We start from the raw sequence: 19,020 nt of genomic DNA on the forward strand, positions 1-19,020 counted from the left end.
GATTGTGTGGCGGTACATAGGCCTACTGTACGACTGTAGAAATGTCGATCATTGTTTATGATGATATATTTGCGTATATATTTGTGAAAATAACTTAGAAACATGGAAGAAAAGAAAAAAAGCCAAACAAGGCAAGGCATAAAAGAACTAACTGAAATGTAACAGTGTTAAGTTGCATGTTGCAACAGTAATAAAGAATTTAACAGTTGTGCATCCACTGATGTGAGGATACATATTTAGTAACGGCATTGAACATGGCACATCCGATCAGTATTTAGAGTCATAAATATTAATAGATAATATTATTTAACTTTTTGTTGATCTTTTGTGGTGTTTAATTAACCAGAATATGCAGAAATAAGCATTACCATGTGGTTGTTTAATATACAAGGTTATCTACTATACAATACCAAAATATGGGGGTCAGTAAGATTTATTTTATTATATTATTTATACTTTTATTTAGCAAGGATGCATTAAATTGATTGTAAGGACATTTATAATGTTACAAAAGATTTCTGTTTCAAATAAATGCTGTTATTTTTAACTTTCTATTCATCAAAGAATCCTAAAAAAAAGTATGTTATCCACAGAAATATACATATTGATAATTGTAAGAAATGATTCTTGTGCAGCAAATCAGCATATTAGAATGATTTCTGAAGGATCATGCATTGTTGGCTTAATAAAAAAATAATAATTTTGGAAATAAAGACAGTAATAAATGGTATCCTAATTTCCCTTGTCTCCGATTGTGGCTCTAGATCACCTCACGTGTATTCTTTGGTGAACCGGGTCCCTGGTTTAACAAGATGGAGATGGATGGCGACAAGACAACCATTTTCCATGACATCGATGGTTCGGTTAGCGAATACCCAGGCGCTTTCCTAGTCAAAGAGGACAACTGGCTCCTGAGACACCCCGACTGCATTGACATCCCCGACTGGAGAGCTGCCATCTGCAGTGGGCACTACGCCCAGGTGAGTCCAACCCAGAGCCATCCACACCCTCCCGTTACTCCCAAAACAGTCCAATGTTTAGTGTCAACAGCCTTCATTCGGGCAGTTGGTACACAAGCATCTACACGCAAACAGCGATGTTTCCCGAGCAGCACCTTGTTTGTTTGGTACATTCCAAGAAACGACAAAACCAGACACCTTGTTATTTAGCCTTCTTTGAAATTCGCTTTCAGAGAGAAAGGCAATCAGTCTGTCAAATCTGTCAAACACTGAAGCGCTTTTTCAAGTACCGTGCAAAATATTCTGCCCCCCCTCCAGATTTACGTCCAGACCCGAAACCCAGCCAACCTTAACATGAAGATGGTGAAGGATGAGTATCCAGACAAACCTCTGGAGCTGGTTGGTGCTCTGGGAAAGAGGAACCATTACCAGCAGTTTCAGCCCGTAGTCACACTGGGAAAAGGATACACCATGCACTGGGACCAAGCGGCTCCTGCTGAGGTCACTGTCTGGCTCATTAACTTCAAGAGGTCAGTGACTGATCAACTCCATCAACTATGCAATGCAGAAAGTTTTCTGTGATGGGTAGGTTTATGGGTAGTGTTAGGGGTAACAGTTTAGGACCCAAGGACCAGATGTTTGAAAGATACAGACATTAAAGAATACATGAAAAGAACATTTCATTAATCACACTGGTAACTTCTAAAACAAAGTAAAATCTCCAAAGAAGTCATTCAACTCATTTGATATTTAGAAGGAAACATATTGATTTATACCTTGATTATAATCACTCATTGCATTTATATTGAAGCAGCAGTGCATTCCAGAATCCACCCCCTTCAGTAGTGTTAGTGTAAGGGGATAGAATATACAGTTTGTACAGTATAATAATCATTATGTCTATGGAAAGTCCACAAAAAAAACATGAAAACACAATGTGTGCTTCTTATAGCAACCCTATATGCAGAGACAACTATAAGAAAGCTAGTTCACAACATTCCGACCAGACCAACAGCAACATTTGCTCAACCAATGGAGTGGGTTTGGGGGCTGGACATTCTCTTTGCCCAACCAATTGCAGATGGGTGGAGTGCTTCGGATGCCAGCCAATTTTTTTTTTCATCTGGTTCTTTAGTCCTTCATGTGTAAATGCAGCCTAATAGACTAGTCACTGTGTCATAAATTATAATTAAACCACAATATTAACAAGAAACCGAGGAAATCACTCACTGCTCTTCGGATAACTTTAATAGCTGTAAAAAGCCCTCTAGAATTGCCCTCTTCAAACATGAACACAAATTTAGGCCAATAGAAAAAAAGAAACTGGACAGCTGATTTTAATTATTTACTGTCAGTCAAACTCCAACAGCATCACTATTAATGTATCATATTATAAGTCTTTGACAGTAATCAAAATAATTGATGGTGGATGTGATTCCATCAGCATTAGTCAAATTTTTTATGTTTACTTGACTATTTCAAGCACTGTTTACTTAATTTGTCTCTTTGTATCATCATTTATATCTTGATTTGTAATTAGTTTCTTTGTTCAGCTTTTCGTCTATTTGTCTTGAAATGACTTGTGAGAACATCAAGCAATTTTTACTTATTTAAGGAACAATTAAGAGCTGCATGCAAGCATGCTGCATTTTGTTTTGATGATATTTACATTAATAATTAAACTTTTTAAATAAGGGATGCACTCACATCCAGTACCTCATGAACAGATACGAGTACGAAGATTTAAAAAAATTACATTAAAGAGAGAGATCTGCACACATTTATGTTATTCACATTTATAGATTAAAATAGCAACATTCGTAACAGTGATTATAAATTATATGTGAGTCGTGACCCTGGATCACAAAACCAGTCACAAGTCGCACGGGTATATTTGTGGCAATAGCTAACAATACATTGTATGGGTCAAAATTATAGATTTTTCTTTTATGCCAAAAATCATTAGGATATTAAGTAAAGATCATGTTCCATGAAGATATTTAGTCAATTTCCTACCGTAAATATATAAAACATTTATTTTTGTGAGTGAATGCAGCACAATCATGAACAGAAATGGACAACTTTAAAGGAGATTTTCTCAATGTTTCGATTTGTTTGCACCCTCAGATTCCAGATTTTCAAATAGCTGTATCTCGGTCAAATATTACCCTATACATATTCACCATACATCACTGGGAAGCTTATTTATTCAGCTTTCAGATGATGTATAAATCTCTCAATTTAAAAAAATTGACCCATGTGACTGGTTTTGTGGTCCAGTGTCACATATTCACTAAATGAAATGCACATCATCTTGCTCTCCAACGAAACCAGACCCTTGGAACCAGGACTATGGTGCCCCCTAGTGATTGATGAAAATACTAAAATACACTACCACATATCTGTCAAACTACAGTTACCGTGCTTTATTCATTTTCACCAGTATTGTTGCTTCTTTTACAGAAATGACTGGATAAATATGGGCATCTGCTATCCAAAAGGCACAGTGTTCACCATAATCTCCGACATCCACAACCGCCTAACCAAAGAGACGAGGAAGACTGGGGTGTTCATGAGGACCACTGTGAGAGAAAAGATGGGCGACTCTCACCAGACAAGAGGATATTATTACTGGGAGGAGGACACTGGGTAAGAGCAGATGTGCTCTCAGTCTCCACATACTGGGTTTATATAGTCCCTGTACGACACACTCTCTGCACTCCAGAATGCAACTTCAGGTCTGGTGGTAGTGAATGCAAATAGATGTCATAATAGAAATAGCCTTTTTGCTTATTTTAATGAAAATAATAGTTGAGAGAAGACAAGAAATGATGCAGAGAAGTAAGGGAACAGGATCAGCAAAATGACACGACTCAGACTCAGTGTTGGCGCATCATGTGCACTATGTGCTAGGTCACTAAATGCTATACTAATTAATTAAATCAGTATACAAATAACTAAAAATAATCAATTTCATTTAATATTAATATATAGTTTTGAACTCCCAGCAGCTCCAAGCTTATCAGTTTAATAGATCATTGTTATTTATATTAATATTTACATTATTATTAATTTAAGTATTATTATTATTATAATTTTAATTTCTTTATTTCATTTTATATATATATATGCACTAGTCAATAGTGTGGAATCATTCAAGTCCCCCTGTAGTCAGTAATTTTATCCCTTAACTCATTGTATTTGACATATTTAAAAGTTTTTTCCTTCAAAGAAACGTCTTCATGCCTTAAAATAGCTTGAATGTAACTCTACACCCTTGCCTCATTTAGTATACGCAGTTCTATGAATATGCAAATTAGCCCCGCCTCCACTCACTCACACCAGCTCAGGGATCCGCTCGTTGACGATCACACGTTGACGTGATTGGTTACAAGGTAGTTTGTGACGTCAGAAACAGCGGTTTCAAACCGTGTTTTTGAGACTGTCTTTTGTTCACTGCAGTTTTAAGGAGAAAATACTCAGCAATGGTGTTGATTTATGAATTTGCACATGGTTTGTCTTAAAGCATATTAAAAACACCACATAGACATATAAACAACATTAAAAGCTTGATTTTCACCACGGTGAAATAAGGGTAAGATTTTTTAATATTAGAAGACTTAGAACTGATCACTTCCAAACAACTCTTAATGTTTCAATCAGTTTTTAAAAATCACAGAACAGAATGAATTCATTATAATGTGAATAAATATGTTAATGGTGTTTAAAAAAAATTGACGTATAACATATTAAATTAAATGTGTGCGTTTTTCTATTGACAGCTCTAATAGAAAATCATACTGAACAAAGTAGTAGTAATTATAAGACATCTGTGTTTTGATAGAGGACGAAAATATAGCTGTTCTCAATTTAGCGATGTCAGTCTTCCTTTGCTAATGAAGCATAATTAAATTGTAGGAATGATTAATATCACTCAATTGGAACTGCTCTGAAATTACCCAGGAGGCTGGATGCTAAACGCTACAGTTTTGTCAATTATTATTATAAGTTTTGATGTCATTTTAAAAGTGTCTCAGCTTCCAAACTCATGACACTGTCATTCCTGTTGGTGTGCTGATCTCTGGTGTTTGTCTGCCGTCATCCCTGCAGGCTGCTCTTCCTTAAAATCAAAGCGCACAATGAGAAGGAAGATTTTGCGTTCTGCTCGGTGAAGGGTTGTGAAAGAGTGAAGATCAAAGCGGAGATTCCCCCCGGCAGCGGCCCCAGTGACTGCATGGCTGAAGCCTACCCCAAATACGCAGAGATGCCCGTCGTAGATGTGCCTATGCCCAAAAAACTGCCTCGCTCAAGACTGGTGAGGAGACGGTTTTGACTTTTGAAAGCTTCTGTGTTTGAAGTCTAGTGTAATGCTGCGAGTCGGATGTGAGATGTTCCAGCTGGGTTTCTCAAACTTGCTCGATGCTCTGACTGAAGATGATGTATAAAGAAACAAAATAGCTTTTGTTAGTTTTGCAGGTGTTTAGTTTTCTCCTGGCAATCAAACGATGCAGGATGAATGATATACGGTGCTATAGCATTTGTTCTGCTGTTATCAGCAGGATCATTTATGTGTTTAACTTTTTCTGAACAGGTTTTATTATCATATGACGCATTTATTTACTTAACCATAATACGCAGCCCCTAAAGGGACATGGTGACGGAATAATATGAGATGGGAGAAAAAAAATCCATTGCTTTCGCTTTTGTTTGCAAAGAACACAAAGTTTCTCAGGGAAACGCAAAATATCTAGAGATATAGATAGAAATATGGGTATAATACATATTAAAATATAACTAATAAAGGAAAGAATAAATAAAGAAATAAAAGAGGTGTACACAGTATATATAAAAAAAATATGTTTAAATTATTTATATATATATATATATTATAGATATATATATAGTTATAGATATAGAATTTTATTAATAGCAAATTACATATATCTATATATATATCAATATCAGTACATTTATATATTTAATTATTTTCTGTTATTTGCTATGAAATACATACATTTTAGTGTGTATATATATATATAATTCTGTCAATTTGCTATCAATAAATTTATATATTTAATTATTTTCTGTTATTTGCTATGAAAAACATACATACATTTTAGCAAATATATATATATATATACACATCTCTGTGTATGTTTGTGTGACATAATTTCACCTTTCGGCACTGTTGGAGTTGAAGTGCCATTATGTTACATTTTGCAAGCAGAAAATGAGAACATCTGATATTCTGAGCTGAACAGAACACAGTATATTCATAATGGCAGTTAAAGTTTATCATATGTTCAGGAATTCTTATGCATGTTTTAAGTACAAATATCAAGCAAGAAAGTATTATCATAAAATATAAAATTATTGTAATCACATTTCCCTGTTTTCTTTATAGCCTAGTGCAACGGAGCACTTCCTTGAAGTCAAACTAGAGTCATATTTCACACGCTTCTTCCACATCAAAGAGTACTTCGCCTACACAGAGGTACAAACTCTTAATAATGTGTCTTTACTTTATCAAGCTTTGAGTTTTACAAAGAACTGAGTCAAATCTTTTAAATCAGTTCTTATTTACTAGTTAGCCTGCCTAAACCCTGTAGACACAACTTGCCTTAATTGTCCATTGGTGTTTATAATAACTTATTTTCAACTCAAATCTAAAAATATAACAAGAATAAAGATGCTAGCTGTTATTTCCATACATTTTGTTTTCGTCAATATAGCAAAAAAGAATCTTATGAGACAGACTGGACAAAATGATAAAGGAAAAAGTTCAAAACAAATGAAAATAAAGTTATTTTTTCTGTAGGTGAATGGCAAGAAGATCTACCAATCAGAAGACGGAGTGCATGTGACTGTGATCGACGGCCACAGCGGTAAAATCCTGGAGTCTAAAGGCTTTAGGAACTCCATACTGATGGGAATTCCAGCTCAGCTACAAAACTACATCAACAACCTCAAAGACGAGTAAGACTTACAGAAAAACATATGCATGAACATTCAAAATCAAAATGCACATGGGATGAAATGTTATGCTTTTTTAAATGACTATGCTGTATCATTAAAACCAGCGTTAGCCTACCTGTGTAAATTAATCAAAAACAGTTGTTGCCGAGTCAAAAATGCTCTTTTTTTCTTTCAATTTTTAAAGAAGCATTTTATATAAAGCACCTCATTATCAGCTAAGTGTGAAGCCATCTGAGATGTTTGACTTCCTGTAGGGCTTCAATGTGTTGAATTCAAGTTAATCACACAGACTTTTGTGCTGCACACGGCGCTATCCACGGCGCTGTGAAGTTCTGCACTGTTGATGTGTTTGGATTCTCACAGAAAAGCACTGAACTGGAAATGATCACACATTCATGTAGGGAGAGATAAATTGCATGTTGCACATGCTTCAACGGCCTTGAAATGTAGCTTGGGCAGTCACTGAAAAATGTGAAAAAAAACTAAACTATGATTTCACAAGTTTTGTCTGAAGGTAAAGTAAAAGAAGTGAAATTTGATTTTAGGGACCAGTTCAGAGGATGTATTTGTTCAAAGAACTATTCTTTAATGTCTCTATTTGATTTGTTCCTCAGTTGAACTGCTGTGTCTGATAGGAACTCATTTTTTGCACTTGCAGGTCAGTGGTTTTGATCACCTCTAAAGGGAAGCTGGTCACCAGAGGGCCATGGACCAAAATCCTCGAGACACTCGGAGCCGATCAGACAGTGAAGTTGAAAGGTAATAAGATTCACACATTCAGTTTTGAGGTAGACGCGCCACAGTTTGAGTGCATAAAGGCATTCACATTATTTATATATATATATATATATATACAGTTTTTTTTTTTTTTAAGAAATTAATAGTTTATATTCATCAAGGCTGAATTAAATTGATCAAAAGTCACAGTGAAAAAGGCATGAAATTGAAGTTGTGAGAGTCTTTACTCTTCCCTATAGTGACATACTGTATATCCAAGTGAAACTCCTTCTGGAACAAGAAAATATGTAGGGCGGGACTTCATTGGGAATTGATTGGATGGTTGTGGTTTGCTATTGGTTGATCTCATCTGAGTGACAGATTCTCCCGCCCTACGCCACATCATCAGAGAAGAGAAGTGATGTCACTGAGTTCTTAAGTTATTTTGATAAAAGATTACAGGACACATGCATTTAAGCAAAAATAATGATGTGCATGGATAAATCATTTATACTAAATACTGCAATATTCCATCAAATAAGATTTATCAATTTGATTTCATGGTGACTTTAAAATAGATTAAAATAGAAAAAAAAAGTTATTCTAAATTGTAACAATATTACTTTTTTTGTAACTATTTTTGATCAAATAAATGCAGTCTCGGTGAGCAGAAGAGACTTCTTTTAAAGACTTTTAAAATGATTGATCCTAAACTTTTGAACAAAGTGTCTCAGATACTGGTTCACGCTAATTTTTGGCTATAGAGTTTTATCCCAGTGGTATTTGGGATTCTTTATGGTAAATTTCAACCGAAAAAGTGAAGCCCTCAGACAATGAAAGAAAAAGCAGTCAGCTTCTGTGAAGAGAGGCTATTTTCTGGGCTAGACACACACACACACACACACACACACATACATACCAGAGCAGCAGGGTCCTTCCTCTCGACCCTCCCTTCACATATTATATTTATCATGTCGAATTGTCATTTCAGCAGGCGAAGCCCCTTCAATTTACATTCCAACTCCTTCCCAGCGGCTCGTTTCGTGAACATATTTCACAGGCATGCAGAGTCTGTTTTGAAATACTAAAGGAATAAAAATGAAAAACACAAGATTCTGTTATAATGATCATCTGACTCTACTCCTGTTTATTTCATGGATACTAAATAAATAGATAAATAAACAAATAGACATGACATATTAATTTGACATTTATTTCAAACATGAAACAACACAGCTACCCTACCATTTCGTAAGATTTTTATTCAGCAAGGACACATTAAATTTATCAAAAGTTACAGTAAAGACATTTATAATGTTACAAATTATTTCTATTTCAAATAAATGCAGTTCGTTTGAACTTTCTATTCACTAAAAAATATTAGGGCTGTCAAAAGATTAATCGCGATTAATCGCATCCAAAATAAAAGTTTGTGTTTACATAATATATGTGTGTGTACTGTGTATAATTATTTTGTATATATAAATACACACACATGCATGTATTTAAGAAATATTTGCATACATATACTGTATATATTTATATATAATTTATATTATATATAAATATAATTTTTTTATATATAAATGACACATTTTTCTTAAATATATACAAGCATGTGTGTGTATTTATATATACAAATTTAATTATACACAGTACACACACATATATTATGTAAACACAAACTTTTATTTTGGATGCGATTAATCGCGATTAATCTTTTGACAGCCCTAAAAAATATATTAAGCAGCACACCTGTTTTCAACATTGATAATAATAAGAAATGTTTCTTGAGCAGCAAATCATCATATTAGAATGATTTCTGAAGGATCATGTGACACTGAAGACTGGAGTAAAGCATCACAGAAATAAATAACATGTTAAAATATATTCAAACAGAAAACTAAAAATATTTTACTTTATTAATGTTTTATTGTATTTTGTATTTTATAAATAAGTGCAGCCTTGGTGAGCATAATGTTTTTTAAGACTTTTTGAAAACATTTTAAAAATCGTACCGACCCCAAGCTTTTGAACGGTAGGATATGTTGCCAGGGATGACAGTCAATCATAAAGTAATAGCCTCATTATACAACAAAATTGGCCTGTAAAATGTTGCGTTTGACCAATCATAATCAAATATTTTAACTCTCTTTTTATAATTACCACAAGATTGAAGACCATATAATTAAGTTTGGAAAATGTTAAAGTGCATATACCTGTAGTAAAAACTCAAACTGGCCATGTCTAAAAAAAAAAATTGCGACGTTTTTTTCTCTCCACCAGATAAACTTGCCTTTGTGGGCTTCAAAGGCTCCTTCCGGCCAGACTGGGTGAGGATGAGTGTTGACGAAGAGCGGGCCAAACTCCACCAAGTGCTGCCCATCCCTGTGATTAAGATGATGAAGCTATGAAGAAGAGCGGCACACAGCAGGACATCTCAGACTCGCAGTAGCACCACTGCCAGCTTCGCCAGGACTACTGAACCCAAACCACCAATCAGAACCGAGCATGTGTTTATGTTACCTAGTAACCCCTCCAAGCAGATTCCATTATATGTGACAACGTGGATTTGACAATGTGATTTTTGGATTGTGTCGTCGGTTGATTATACTTGATTTTCAACGGGAGAAAAAACAAGAAAAAAAAAAACAAACTAAAAACAAACTCAACATTCCTTGTTTTCGACCCTCTCGGTGATGTTTGCCTTCATGTTACAATGTATGTTTTTTCTAAATATGTAGAAAAAGATGTTTCAGATTTTAAATGTTGTGGGGTTTCCTCATTTTAATTGTCACGCACAAGAGTTGGTTTCGTTTGTGATGAACAAGAGAGCCAGCAAAAAATGGAACAGGTCACCCTAAAATGAAAATTTCACTCATTTAATTTACGAATCGTGTCGTTTGATGGAACAAAAAAACTTTAAGCGTATGACCAAAAGCACTATAAAACCAGCCAATACGCCAATATTTCACTTCTTCTGAAGTAATTATTTAAGTAAATATTTGTATGCGATAAGTGGTATTGGTTCTCCTGTGCATTAAAAATGCCCCATGGAAACCCGAAAATAACAATACAAATTTGAGACAACCTGAGAGTAAATTCTCATTTTCTAGTGAACTGTTCCTTTAAATCCAACAGTCAAGAATGGATTTGAATCTGACCATTAGTAGATGTCAGTCTATCATAAAATGATCAAATCTGTGATGAATTGGCTTTTCTTCCATTTGGCAAGAAGTACGACAGTGTCCCTTTGCCGAAATAGCTGGTCTTTTTTCGGAGATTGTAATTTGTTAGTGTTTTTGTATGTTTTGTGTGTTTCTAAAAAAAAAAAAAAAAAAGCCTGATTGATAACAGAGATATATTTTATACTTATTTATTGTACAGGCACTATTACGCAAATCCAGAAGGGACATCTTTCAAGGGACTTTTAAGTTGTAATGTAATTCTGTCCTCTCTGTAAAAAAACTAAACCTTTAAGTAAAATTTTCACTTTAGTGTATAATTCAAATATACATTACATTAACTTTAAGTTGTATATGGATGTGATGTAAATGTGAATGATTGCCAAGAAAAAAAATGTATTACTTTAGATAAAAATGTAAAGACTTTTGTACAGAAATAAATTTTTCCTCACATCTTTGGAGTGATGCTATGTTTGTGTGTGTGTGTGTAGTAAAAGGTAAAACCATGTTGGCTTTATTATATATATATATATATATATATATATATATATATATATATATATATATATATATATATATATATATATATATAATTTCATGCATTGATGTTGCTATATTCCTATCAACACAAAGTGATGCTGGAATGTGTCTCCAGCTCAGCTGACACTATAACCCAAGCTCATGTTGATTGATGGTGTGTATCTTGTGTTTTCTTGGGGTGGAGGTCCGTGAAGATTTTCTTCAGCAGATGGTGAGGAAATATGACCATGGAGGCCATACCGGACAAGGGTGGATCCTGCATTCTGAACATGCATGAATGTACACTAATGATCTGGACACGTTTGCAGAGTAAAGCACGCTGAAGCGGTCGATGGTCAGCATTACTTCAGAGATGAGAAAACTACATTGGCTTTCTTGAAAGTCATCATGGGTTGCTGGCAGCGTGTTTTGTGGAATGTTGAATCTTCTTATTTGACCTGATTTAATGCAGTTCATCAGTCTGGTCCAAAGCCATTAAGAATGCGGTCAATGCGGCTCCCTTTCTCGCATGACAAATCGATGACACTGATTTAAACCCTCGTGCTCTGTCCTGGAAAACCTTATTCCATCAACATTTGACAGCAGAGTTTTTGTTTGGTTTTGGACAATGCTGGTCATCAGCTGTCATCTCAAACGGCATGTCCACAAATTGGACATGCAAAAATAGAAAAAAATTGGTTTTTCATCAGTCTTCCAGAAACCAAATTATATTAAACCGACTCTGAGATTTTTTATTTATTAGCATGTTTAAGGTAGAAATGATCACTGGATTTGTCTGCATTTGTTTGGTTCGTGGCTTTGGAAGATATGCAGAACTTTAAGGCGTTTAGTCATAAAAACTAGACATTCATGAGCGTAATTATAAAACTGCAATTATAACATCATGAATCAAACAACTGCTATTTACTATGGTTTCTTGTGGAAGGAGACGGGAGGATAAAAAAGCTCGTTATGCATACAAGTTCTTATAAGTAAAAAACTGTTTGTTCATAAATAAACATTTAGTATAGAAACTGTAATGAATTTTGCATTTGGGCTCCCCATTAGTTTGCCATAAAAACATTATCACGTTGTTCTGTCAGGATTGGACAAATGTGTCAATGTAGGATGATGAACAACAAATTGCTGCAAGAATGGATGAATGTTTAATGGATGACTGCACACAAAAAATCATTTTTTATTTCAATTAGATCACATTTATCATTCAGTAAAGTGCTGAAAAGCTCACAGCTTTCCATGAGGTGTACTTGCGTATTCCCGGGCCTCATGGCATATGGTGCTTCAGAAGGCAAAGAATGATCGATTACTCTATTAGCGCCGCCTAATGTTGCTCTCTTTCAAACTGGGGCAATGACTCTCTGCTGCTGCTAAATTCATTTTCTTTGCCAGAAGCTGTTTGACTGATTCCAGATCAGTTCGTTTCTGCCACATGATCCTCCAAACGCATTTCAACATCCTTCAGCAAGCTGTTATGTAAACCTTCAGATAAATCAGAGGAGTCATATTCTCTATTGCTGCTGAGCGACTGCTCGTGTAAGCTTACTGTTGCATAAAAGTCAACAAAAATAAAAGATTTGAAGAAATTGTAATCAGACAGTAAATCAAGGTTTTTGTCTAGACTGATCGGTGTAGGGAACAAAACAAAAATAAAAAAATTAAATATCACAGGCTTTAAGCGCCACACATTTTCTGCATTTGAAAATGTGAACATGAACACGATCTGACACCAACGGTAAACAGTGTTGGGGTAAGCCTTTTTGGTGGTTATGCATTACAAATAATACAAGTTATGTAATCAATTACTTTTTCCAAACAAATACCGCAAGTTATTGACTGACAGCTCTTCTGTCCCCATGTTGAGAGAAATCAGAAGTGCAGAGGTGTTGTGTGCTCTGTGTGAACATGATGGATATTGTAGTTCTAGACTAAATTTGAGCATTTACTCATATCACTTGCACAAAAACAGATTCAGTATTCCTCAAAATGAATAAAAACAGTAAAATGCAAACATGCAATGAAATGTTAAATACAAATATACTATTTTATCGCTCTTTATTAACCAATGTCTTTTCTGCAAAACTTTAAAGAGCCAAATCAACCATACGAATAATCAAATAACTTTAGTGAAACATGCATTTCATTTTTTTATTTTATTGCTGAAGTTAGAGTACAGATGTGAATTTGCATTTCCTTCAGCCTGAGGTTTTTTCTTTTCACTTTTGGTGGGAAAGAGCCCTTACATTTGACAAAAAGATTTTTATATATTTATATATATATATATATATATATATATATATATATATATATATATAAAACAATCAGAACAAACAAAAAGTAATGCAAAAGTAACGTTATACATTACTTTCCAAAAAAGAAATGCAATTAGTTACTTTTTTAGGGAGTAACAAATAACAATATTGTAATGCATTACTTTTAAAAGTAACGTTCCCCAACACGGACTGTAAATAATCAATGCAATGCACATGTAATTATAAAAGTGGTTTATTCTTTGATTCAGACTGTGAAAAATGAGGTGAGTGACAGTAAAACAAATCAAAGAAATTGAAACTACAGCTGATTTGACTGTAGTCAACCATTAGTGACCTGTGCATCAAAGTACGCTGGTAACACCTGTTAGAGAAACGCTTCTTCAGTCCCATTAAGACGTTGTGCCTTTGAGCTTCGGCCATCAAAGCTCTTGCTTGCTTTTATTTGCTCGGTTGGCTGCTTTCTTGTCTCCTTTCTTCTTGGTGTCGTTTTGCTCATTGCCCTTGGCATCTTTCTTGGCATCTTTCCCAGGGAACACCTGTCCTTCCACGGTCACATCCTCACAGCGGTCCTGAGCGACCAGGAAGTCTTTAATCTCCCAGGCGTAACTCCCGTCACGCAGCATGAAGATGACACGGTTGGATCCCACTACAAACCTGATGAGAATAATACAAACAGTAACCTTCACTGATTTTTGACAGAGCGCCAAAAAGCATTTCAAGAGAAAGAAAGCTAGTTAGGACAGCTTCAAATAAAAGCAGCGATTCAAATCTACAAAAGGCATCTTTTGCATATTTGAACCCTTTCTAGCAGTGACTGTGTGATTTTGAGATCAATCTTTTCACACTGAGGACAATATAGGGACTTAAACACAACTATTAAAAAAAAGGGGTCAAACGTTCACTGATGCTCCAGAAGGAAACACGAAGCATTAAGAGCCAGGGGGTGAAAACTTTTTTGAACTTGAAGATCAAGGTAAATTGTACTTAATTTGTCTTACAGGAAACATGTACGTATAGTCTGATACTTCTGTAAGCCATGGATCATTCAGGTAACGACACAGTATTGAGAATCAAGGGTACATATATTTTGAAAGGGGTCTTTTTTTTGTATATTTTTGTCTTCTGGACTATGTAAACATATTTTATGTAAAATATCATATTTAGGACAGTATTAAATAAAAAAACAACAACATGCATTTTGTATGATCTCTCTTGTTTTGTTAACATTAACATTTTGCAGATTCCGCAAGGTGTATGTACATTTTTGAGCACGACTGAATACTCTTCATCTGTAAATGTTAGAAAGTCGTGCAAATATTTCCATTTTGCGGCCAGGAGTGATCGAACCTTATGCAAGCGAGTCTCCACTAAACTTCACAGACTTCCACAGACTTGAAAGAGCAATAGAGACAGAGCGCAACGAGTCATAATCTGAAGACCACGCCCACCAAGGGGGAAAACAATCCAACCGTCTCCATTGACTTTGCATTGCGAGAGGCTGCCTCCTTGCGATTCCTTGCTTCTAACAAAAGACAGAATAATGCCTAAAAGCTGCTATGTGACAAGGTGTACAGCAAACAAGCTAAGAAACCCAGAAATAAGTTTTCATAAGCTGTTGACCCCAAAAAACGAGCGTTTGAGGACATAAAAGTGGATACAGGCTGGAACGAATGGGTAAATTGTGGGATCCTGACACTCAGTATGCACTAAAAATACACCACGTGTGCAGTAAGTTAAACATTTGGTCACTGGTGAGTCAAATATCCAAATGTCAGTTTTATATATTATATTTCTGTAAGATAAACTATCCTGTGTTGCCGATTACGGTCTCCTCCAGCGGGCGTACGTTAGTTCTCAGAGTAATGAGACACGTGACGCTCTGTCTCAACTGCCTGTATCCACTTTTATGTCCTAAACACTCGTTTTTTGGGGTCGAGAGCTAATAAAAACGTATTTGGTTTTTTTTAGCTTGTTTGCTGTACATCTTGTCACACAGCAGCTTTTAGGCATTTTTCTGTCTTTTGTTAGAAGCAAGAAATGACAAGGAGGCAGCCTCTCGCAATGCAAAGTCAATGGAGACGGTTGGATTGTTTTCCCCCCGGGTGTGGGCATGGCCTAAATACGCTCTGTCTCTATGCCGCGCACATGCGAGTAAAACAGAGTGATGCAGGTATGACGTCACTTTGTAGGCCAATCGGCAGTTAGCGTCGCACGGTTTCCCTTAACAAAAACACAATAGGATTTTTCCATAGGCTTTTGGATTATTGCAAAAAAAACAAGTTCTGTGATCAACAAAAGTTTATGATACTTACACGTTTTGTCCATCAAGATCATTTTCACAAATTAACACAATTTTATGAATTTTGGAGCCTAAATGCAGTCGCCAGAAGTAAAAAGCTAAAGGTAGACTATAAACGAACTACACCACAGTCCCATGACTTCAACGTCACAATCACTAAGCTTCCAACAACTCTTTCAGTTATCATCTAAAAAACATTTTCCCAGAAACTTTGCGTTAGATTAGTTTATAAGAGCACAATTATAAGCATAACGAGGCTGTAAAAGCGGACTGAGTATACCTGTTCGGCGTGATAACATTTAATCTTCCTGACAGCCTCTGTAGTCCCATTTAGCCACTTGCTAGCAATCGCATTTTTTAAGACTCGTAACAGCTTTAAAAATAAAAATAACAATCACAAGTGTCAATACTGATGTATTTTATGTTGTAAAATAAAACGTGAAATTATCTTCTTTCAGCATTTAACCAAAAACTCATTGACTTCAGGACGATGGAACCATAAGTGCTAAAATGCTCATTCATTTCCATGTTTTTGCCAAAAAATTTACATCACACCTGCACCACTCTACAGAATAAGATCACAATAATTCTGACAAAAATATACATTTTGCGAAAATATTTGTTGTTGGACATTAAACGTGCCATATTTAGAATTTTAAACCTACAAGTAAGTGTATTTTTATGATAGCAGTAACTGTAAAGTGACTATTGAATGTGTGTTCCTCTTACCAGTTAAAGTTTAGTCTGTGCTTTTGTTTTCATTTCATTTTAATTTAGGGTTGACTAATGTTGTTACAATGTTATAATGTAATATGATTTTAACCCTTTCTTTGCACATAATATATAGCACAGCCTACATGGTTACATTGACTATATTTGTTTTTATAGCCTTCAATATAACATTGTTTGTAGAACACTACTGGCCAAGATGTGAAATAACAAAAAAAAACCAGCTTTTTTTTCCCTTTTTTATCCAAATAGAAAAAAAAAGTAGAACATACAGAGATATATCCTGTATCGTCATTCAGCCCAAAAATATAGAAATTAGGGATGGGCATTTCTAGCAAAAATAATATTAGAAGATCGCTGGGTATTATTCGATTATTATTCGAAAAATCGCACCCCTCCCCCACATGCACGCACACATGCATGTATAGGCTACACTGTGAGACAATGTGTAGGCCTATCTTATTCTGTTGTCTGAGAGTAGGTTAACAGCTTTTAGGTGTGTTATTGGCAGCGCCACCCTCTGGTTACATGAACGTGTCACCACCGCATCAGAACTGAAAACATGGGAATTTTTTCGGGAAAACATAAGACAATAATCGCACAACCTATTCAATATTCTATAATAAAATCAACTATTCGAATCTTCGAAAATCGTGACTCATCCCTAATAGAGATATGAATTTTTTTTTTTTTTTGGTCCACATTGCCCAGCCCTAGTTGTTACCTCTGAACATCAAAGTTGGCATTGAAGAGGCTTCCTTGCCACAGGCTGGTGACCTCTTCTGTCTCCTTCTCTGTCGGGTTTCCTGAGACAGAGGCAAACACCATCAAGGTCTTTCCCTTCTTGGACATCTTCAAGAGCTCCTCCGGTTTGGACGCATCTATTTTAGAGAAGTCGATGGGTGGAGGAGACCTTTTGTGCTCCGGTAAATCGCCCTCTTCGATGTCATCATCTTTCTGTCATAAATGAAAAGATGTCAATGAGAAACACTGAAGAAAGAAAATCTCTTTTTAAAATGGCAACATTTTATTTACTTGTAGTTAGGGCTGGGCGTGGGAGATAAAAATGATGTAATTATGTAACTTATGGAATGTCAAGCAAGAAGGGACATTTTATTTTCAAACTTTAGATATTCAACATTTTATATTTAAATACTTAACTTTATTAATATTATAAGATTTAATTTCAAAACTTTACATCATACAATTTTAAACTCTAAACATTTTATAGGCTTACAAATTATATTAAATATTTTCCAATTTTAATGCATTGTCCAGTGTAGATTCAGAATGTAAATATGTGCAGGTAATATTTCAATAGCTTAAATCTTTGTATACTTTGATACTTAGTAAATAACTGTGACACTACCTGGCTCAATTCTGTGAACCATGGTCTTTCACAGGCAACCTTTGAGTCAAGGAGTGTCCCTATAAAATGTGTAAAGTGTCCCAATAAAATCTATGTATTTATCGCAATGTGCATACAAAAGAAACACCACAATTTAGGAAGGAACATTTGCAAACATTGTACAATTTTTTTAAACGTTTACATACACAGGAAGAGTTAAAAAATATGTAGGGCTACAAGAATACAAACAAAACAAGTGTGGAATACAGTGTAACCATGTTAATAGTTTACGTCAAAATACTAAATAAAAAGTTACTGTTCCTACAAATGTAGTAGTTAATCGATAAAAGTGTCGGGTTGACTAACATACAGACGCACCTACATAAACTAAATGACAAAACGATGGTATTTTGGCGGTTACCGTGGTATTTTATTGTGAGAGGCACATGACTGATGTGTACATCAGCACAGAAAACAGCGCTTGCAATGTCTGCAGCTGCAGCGTGAATGAGTTCGTTCATACCTCCCACTCCTCCAGCAGTCTGGCCATATCCGCGTCATTATAATCCCGTATGTCTTTCTTCTTCTTTGCTTTTGTTTCTGTACAATGAACCGATATGAATAATATGAGAAAAAGCAATACTGATACAGTCCTGCTGCTAGCGGGAGTCGCCATCTTTAAACCTGGAGCTCGCTGATTGGGTAAAATCTTTCCGCTCGTCATTGGCTAAGGGAAGAGGGCGTGTTTACCTGATCACGTGGCCGCGGGATTGTTCTCTCTCTTCCATTTATTTGTTGCAAGGAAAATATAACACAAAATACAATCATTATACATGTAAATTAAATAATTAAGTAATAAAGTGTACAATTAAAAATCTGTATGGGGACCGAACACAAAATACAGAGAAAGTTAATAAATGTACATGGTAAACAATAAGACAAAATAAAAAAAATCCACATTTAGGCCTACGTTTGGAAAGCTTTTAATTTAGTTTAA

At 35.2% G+C, this 19,020-nt stretch overlaps 2 protein-coding genes across 2 annotated transcripts in view; one reads left to right on the forward strand and one right to left on the reverse strand.

The window, feature by feature from the left end:
- Positions 1-11,290, forward strand: part of cemip (cell migration inducing hyaluronidase 1) — a 127,460-nt gene extending 116,170 nt beyond the window's left edge. The window contains exons 22-29 of the mRNA XM_082154197.1: positions 765-980; positions 1,278-1,489; positions 3,423-3,608; positions 5,070-5,274; positions 6,364-6,453; positions 6,778-6,935; positions 7,594-7,694; positions 9,939-11,290. Of these exons, the coding sequence (XP_082010323.1) occupies positions 765-980; positions 1,278-1,489; positions 3,423-3,608; positions 5,070-5,274; positions 6,364-6,453; positions 6,778-6,935; positions 7,594-7,694; positions 9,939-10,066 (1,296 nt within the window). The 3' untranslated portion in view covers positions 10,067-11,290. The remainder of the gene's footprint in view (positions 1-764; positions 981-1,277; positions 1,490-3,422; positions 3,609-5,069; positions 5,275-6,363; positions 6,454-6,777; positions 6,936-7,593; positions 7,695-9,938) is intronic.
- Positions 11,291-13,863: 2,573 nt separating this feature from the next.
- mesd (mesoderm development LRP chaperone) lies at positions 13,864-18,721 on the reverse strand. The gene is made up of 3 exons (XM_082155069.1): positions 18,547-18,721; positions 17,400-17,632; positions 13,864-14,301 (listed from the first exon to the last, which is right to left on the reverse strand). The coding sequence occupies exons 1-3, from the start codon at positions 18,697-18,699 to the stop codon at positions 14,067-14,069; spliced, it is 621 nt and encodes a 206-aa protein (XP_082011195.1). The 5' UTR covers positions 18,700-18,721; the 3' UTR covers positions 13,864-14,066.
- Between the last annotated feature and the right edge of the window lie 299 nt (positions 18,722-19,020).

Source organism: Leuciscus leuciscus (genome assembly GCF_965113295.1).
Source record: "Leuciscus leuciscus genome assembly, chromosome: 2".
NCBI classification, from domain to species: Eukaryota; Metazoa; Chordata; class Actinopteri; order Cypriniformes; family Leuciscidae; genus Leuciscus; species Leuciscus leuciscus.

Excerpts from the sequence above, each read along its gene's own strand:
- mesd (XM_082155069.1), bottom strand. The coding sequence starts at position 18,699 with ATGGCGACTCCCGCTAGCAGCAGGACTGTATCAGTATTGCTTTTTCTC. Across the intron at positions 17,633-18,546 it reads GACTGCTGGAGGAGTGGGAG|AAAGATGATGACATCGAAGA; the intron begins GTATGAACGAAC and ends CATTTATGACAG. Across the intron at positions 14,302-17,399 it reads GCCAACTTTGATGTTCAGAG|GTTTGTAGTGGGATCCAACC; the intron begins GTAACAACTAGG and ends TATTCTCATCAG.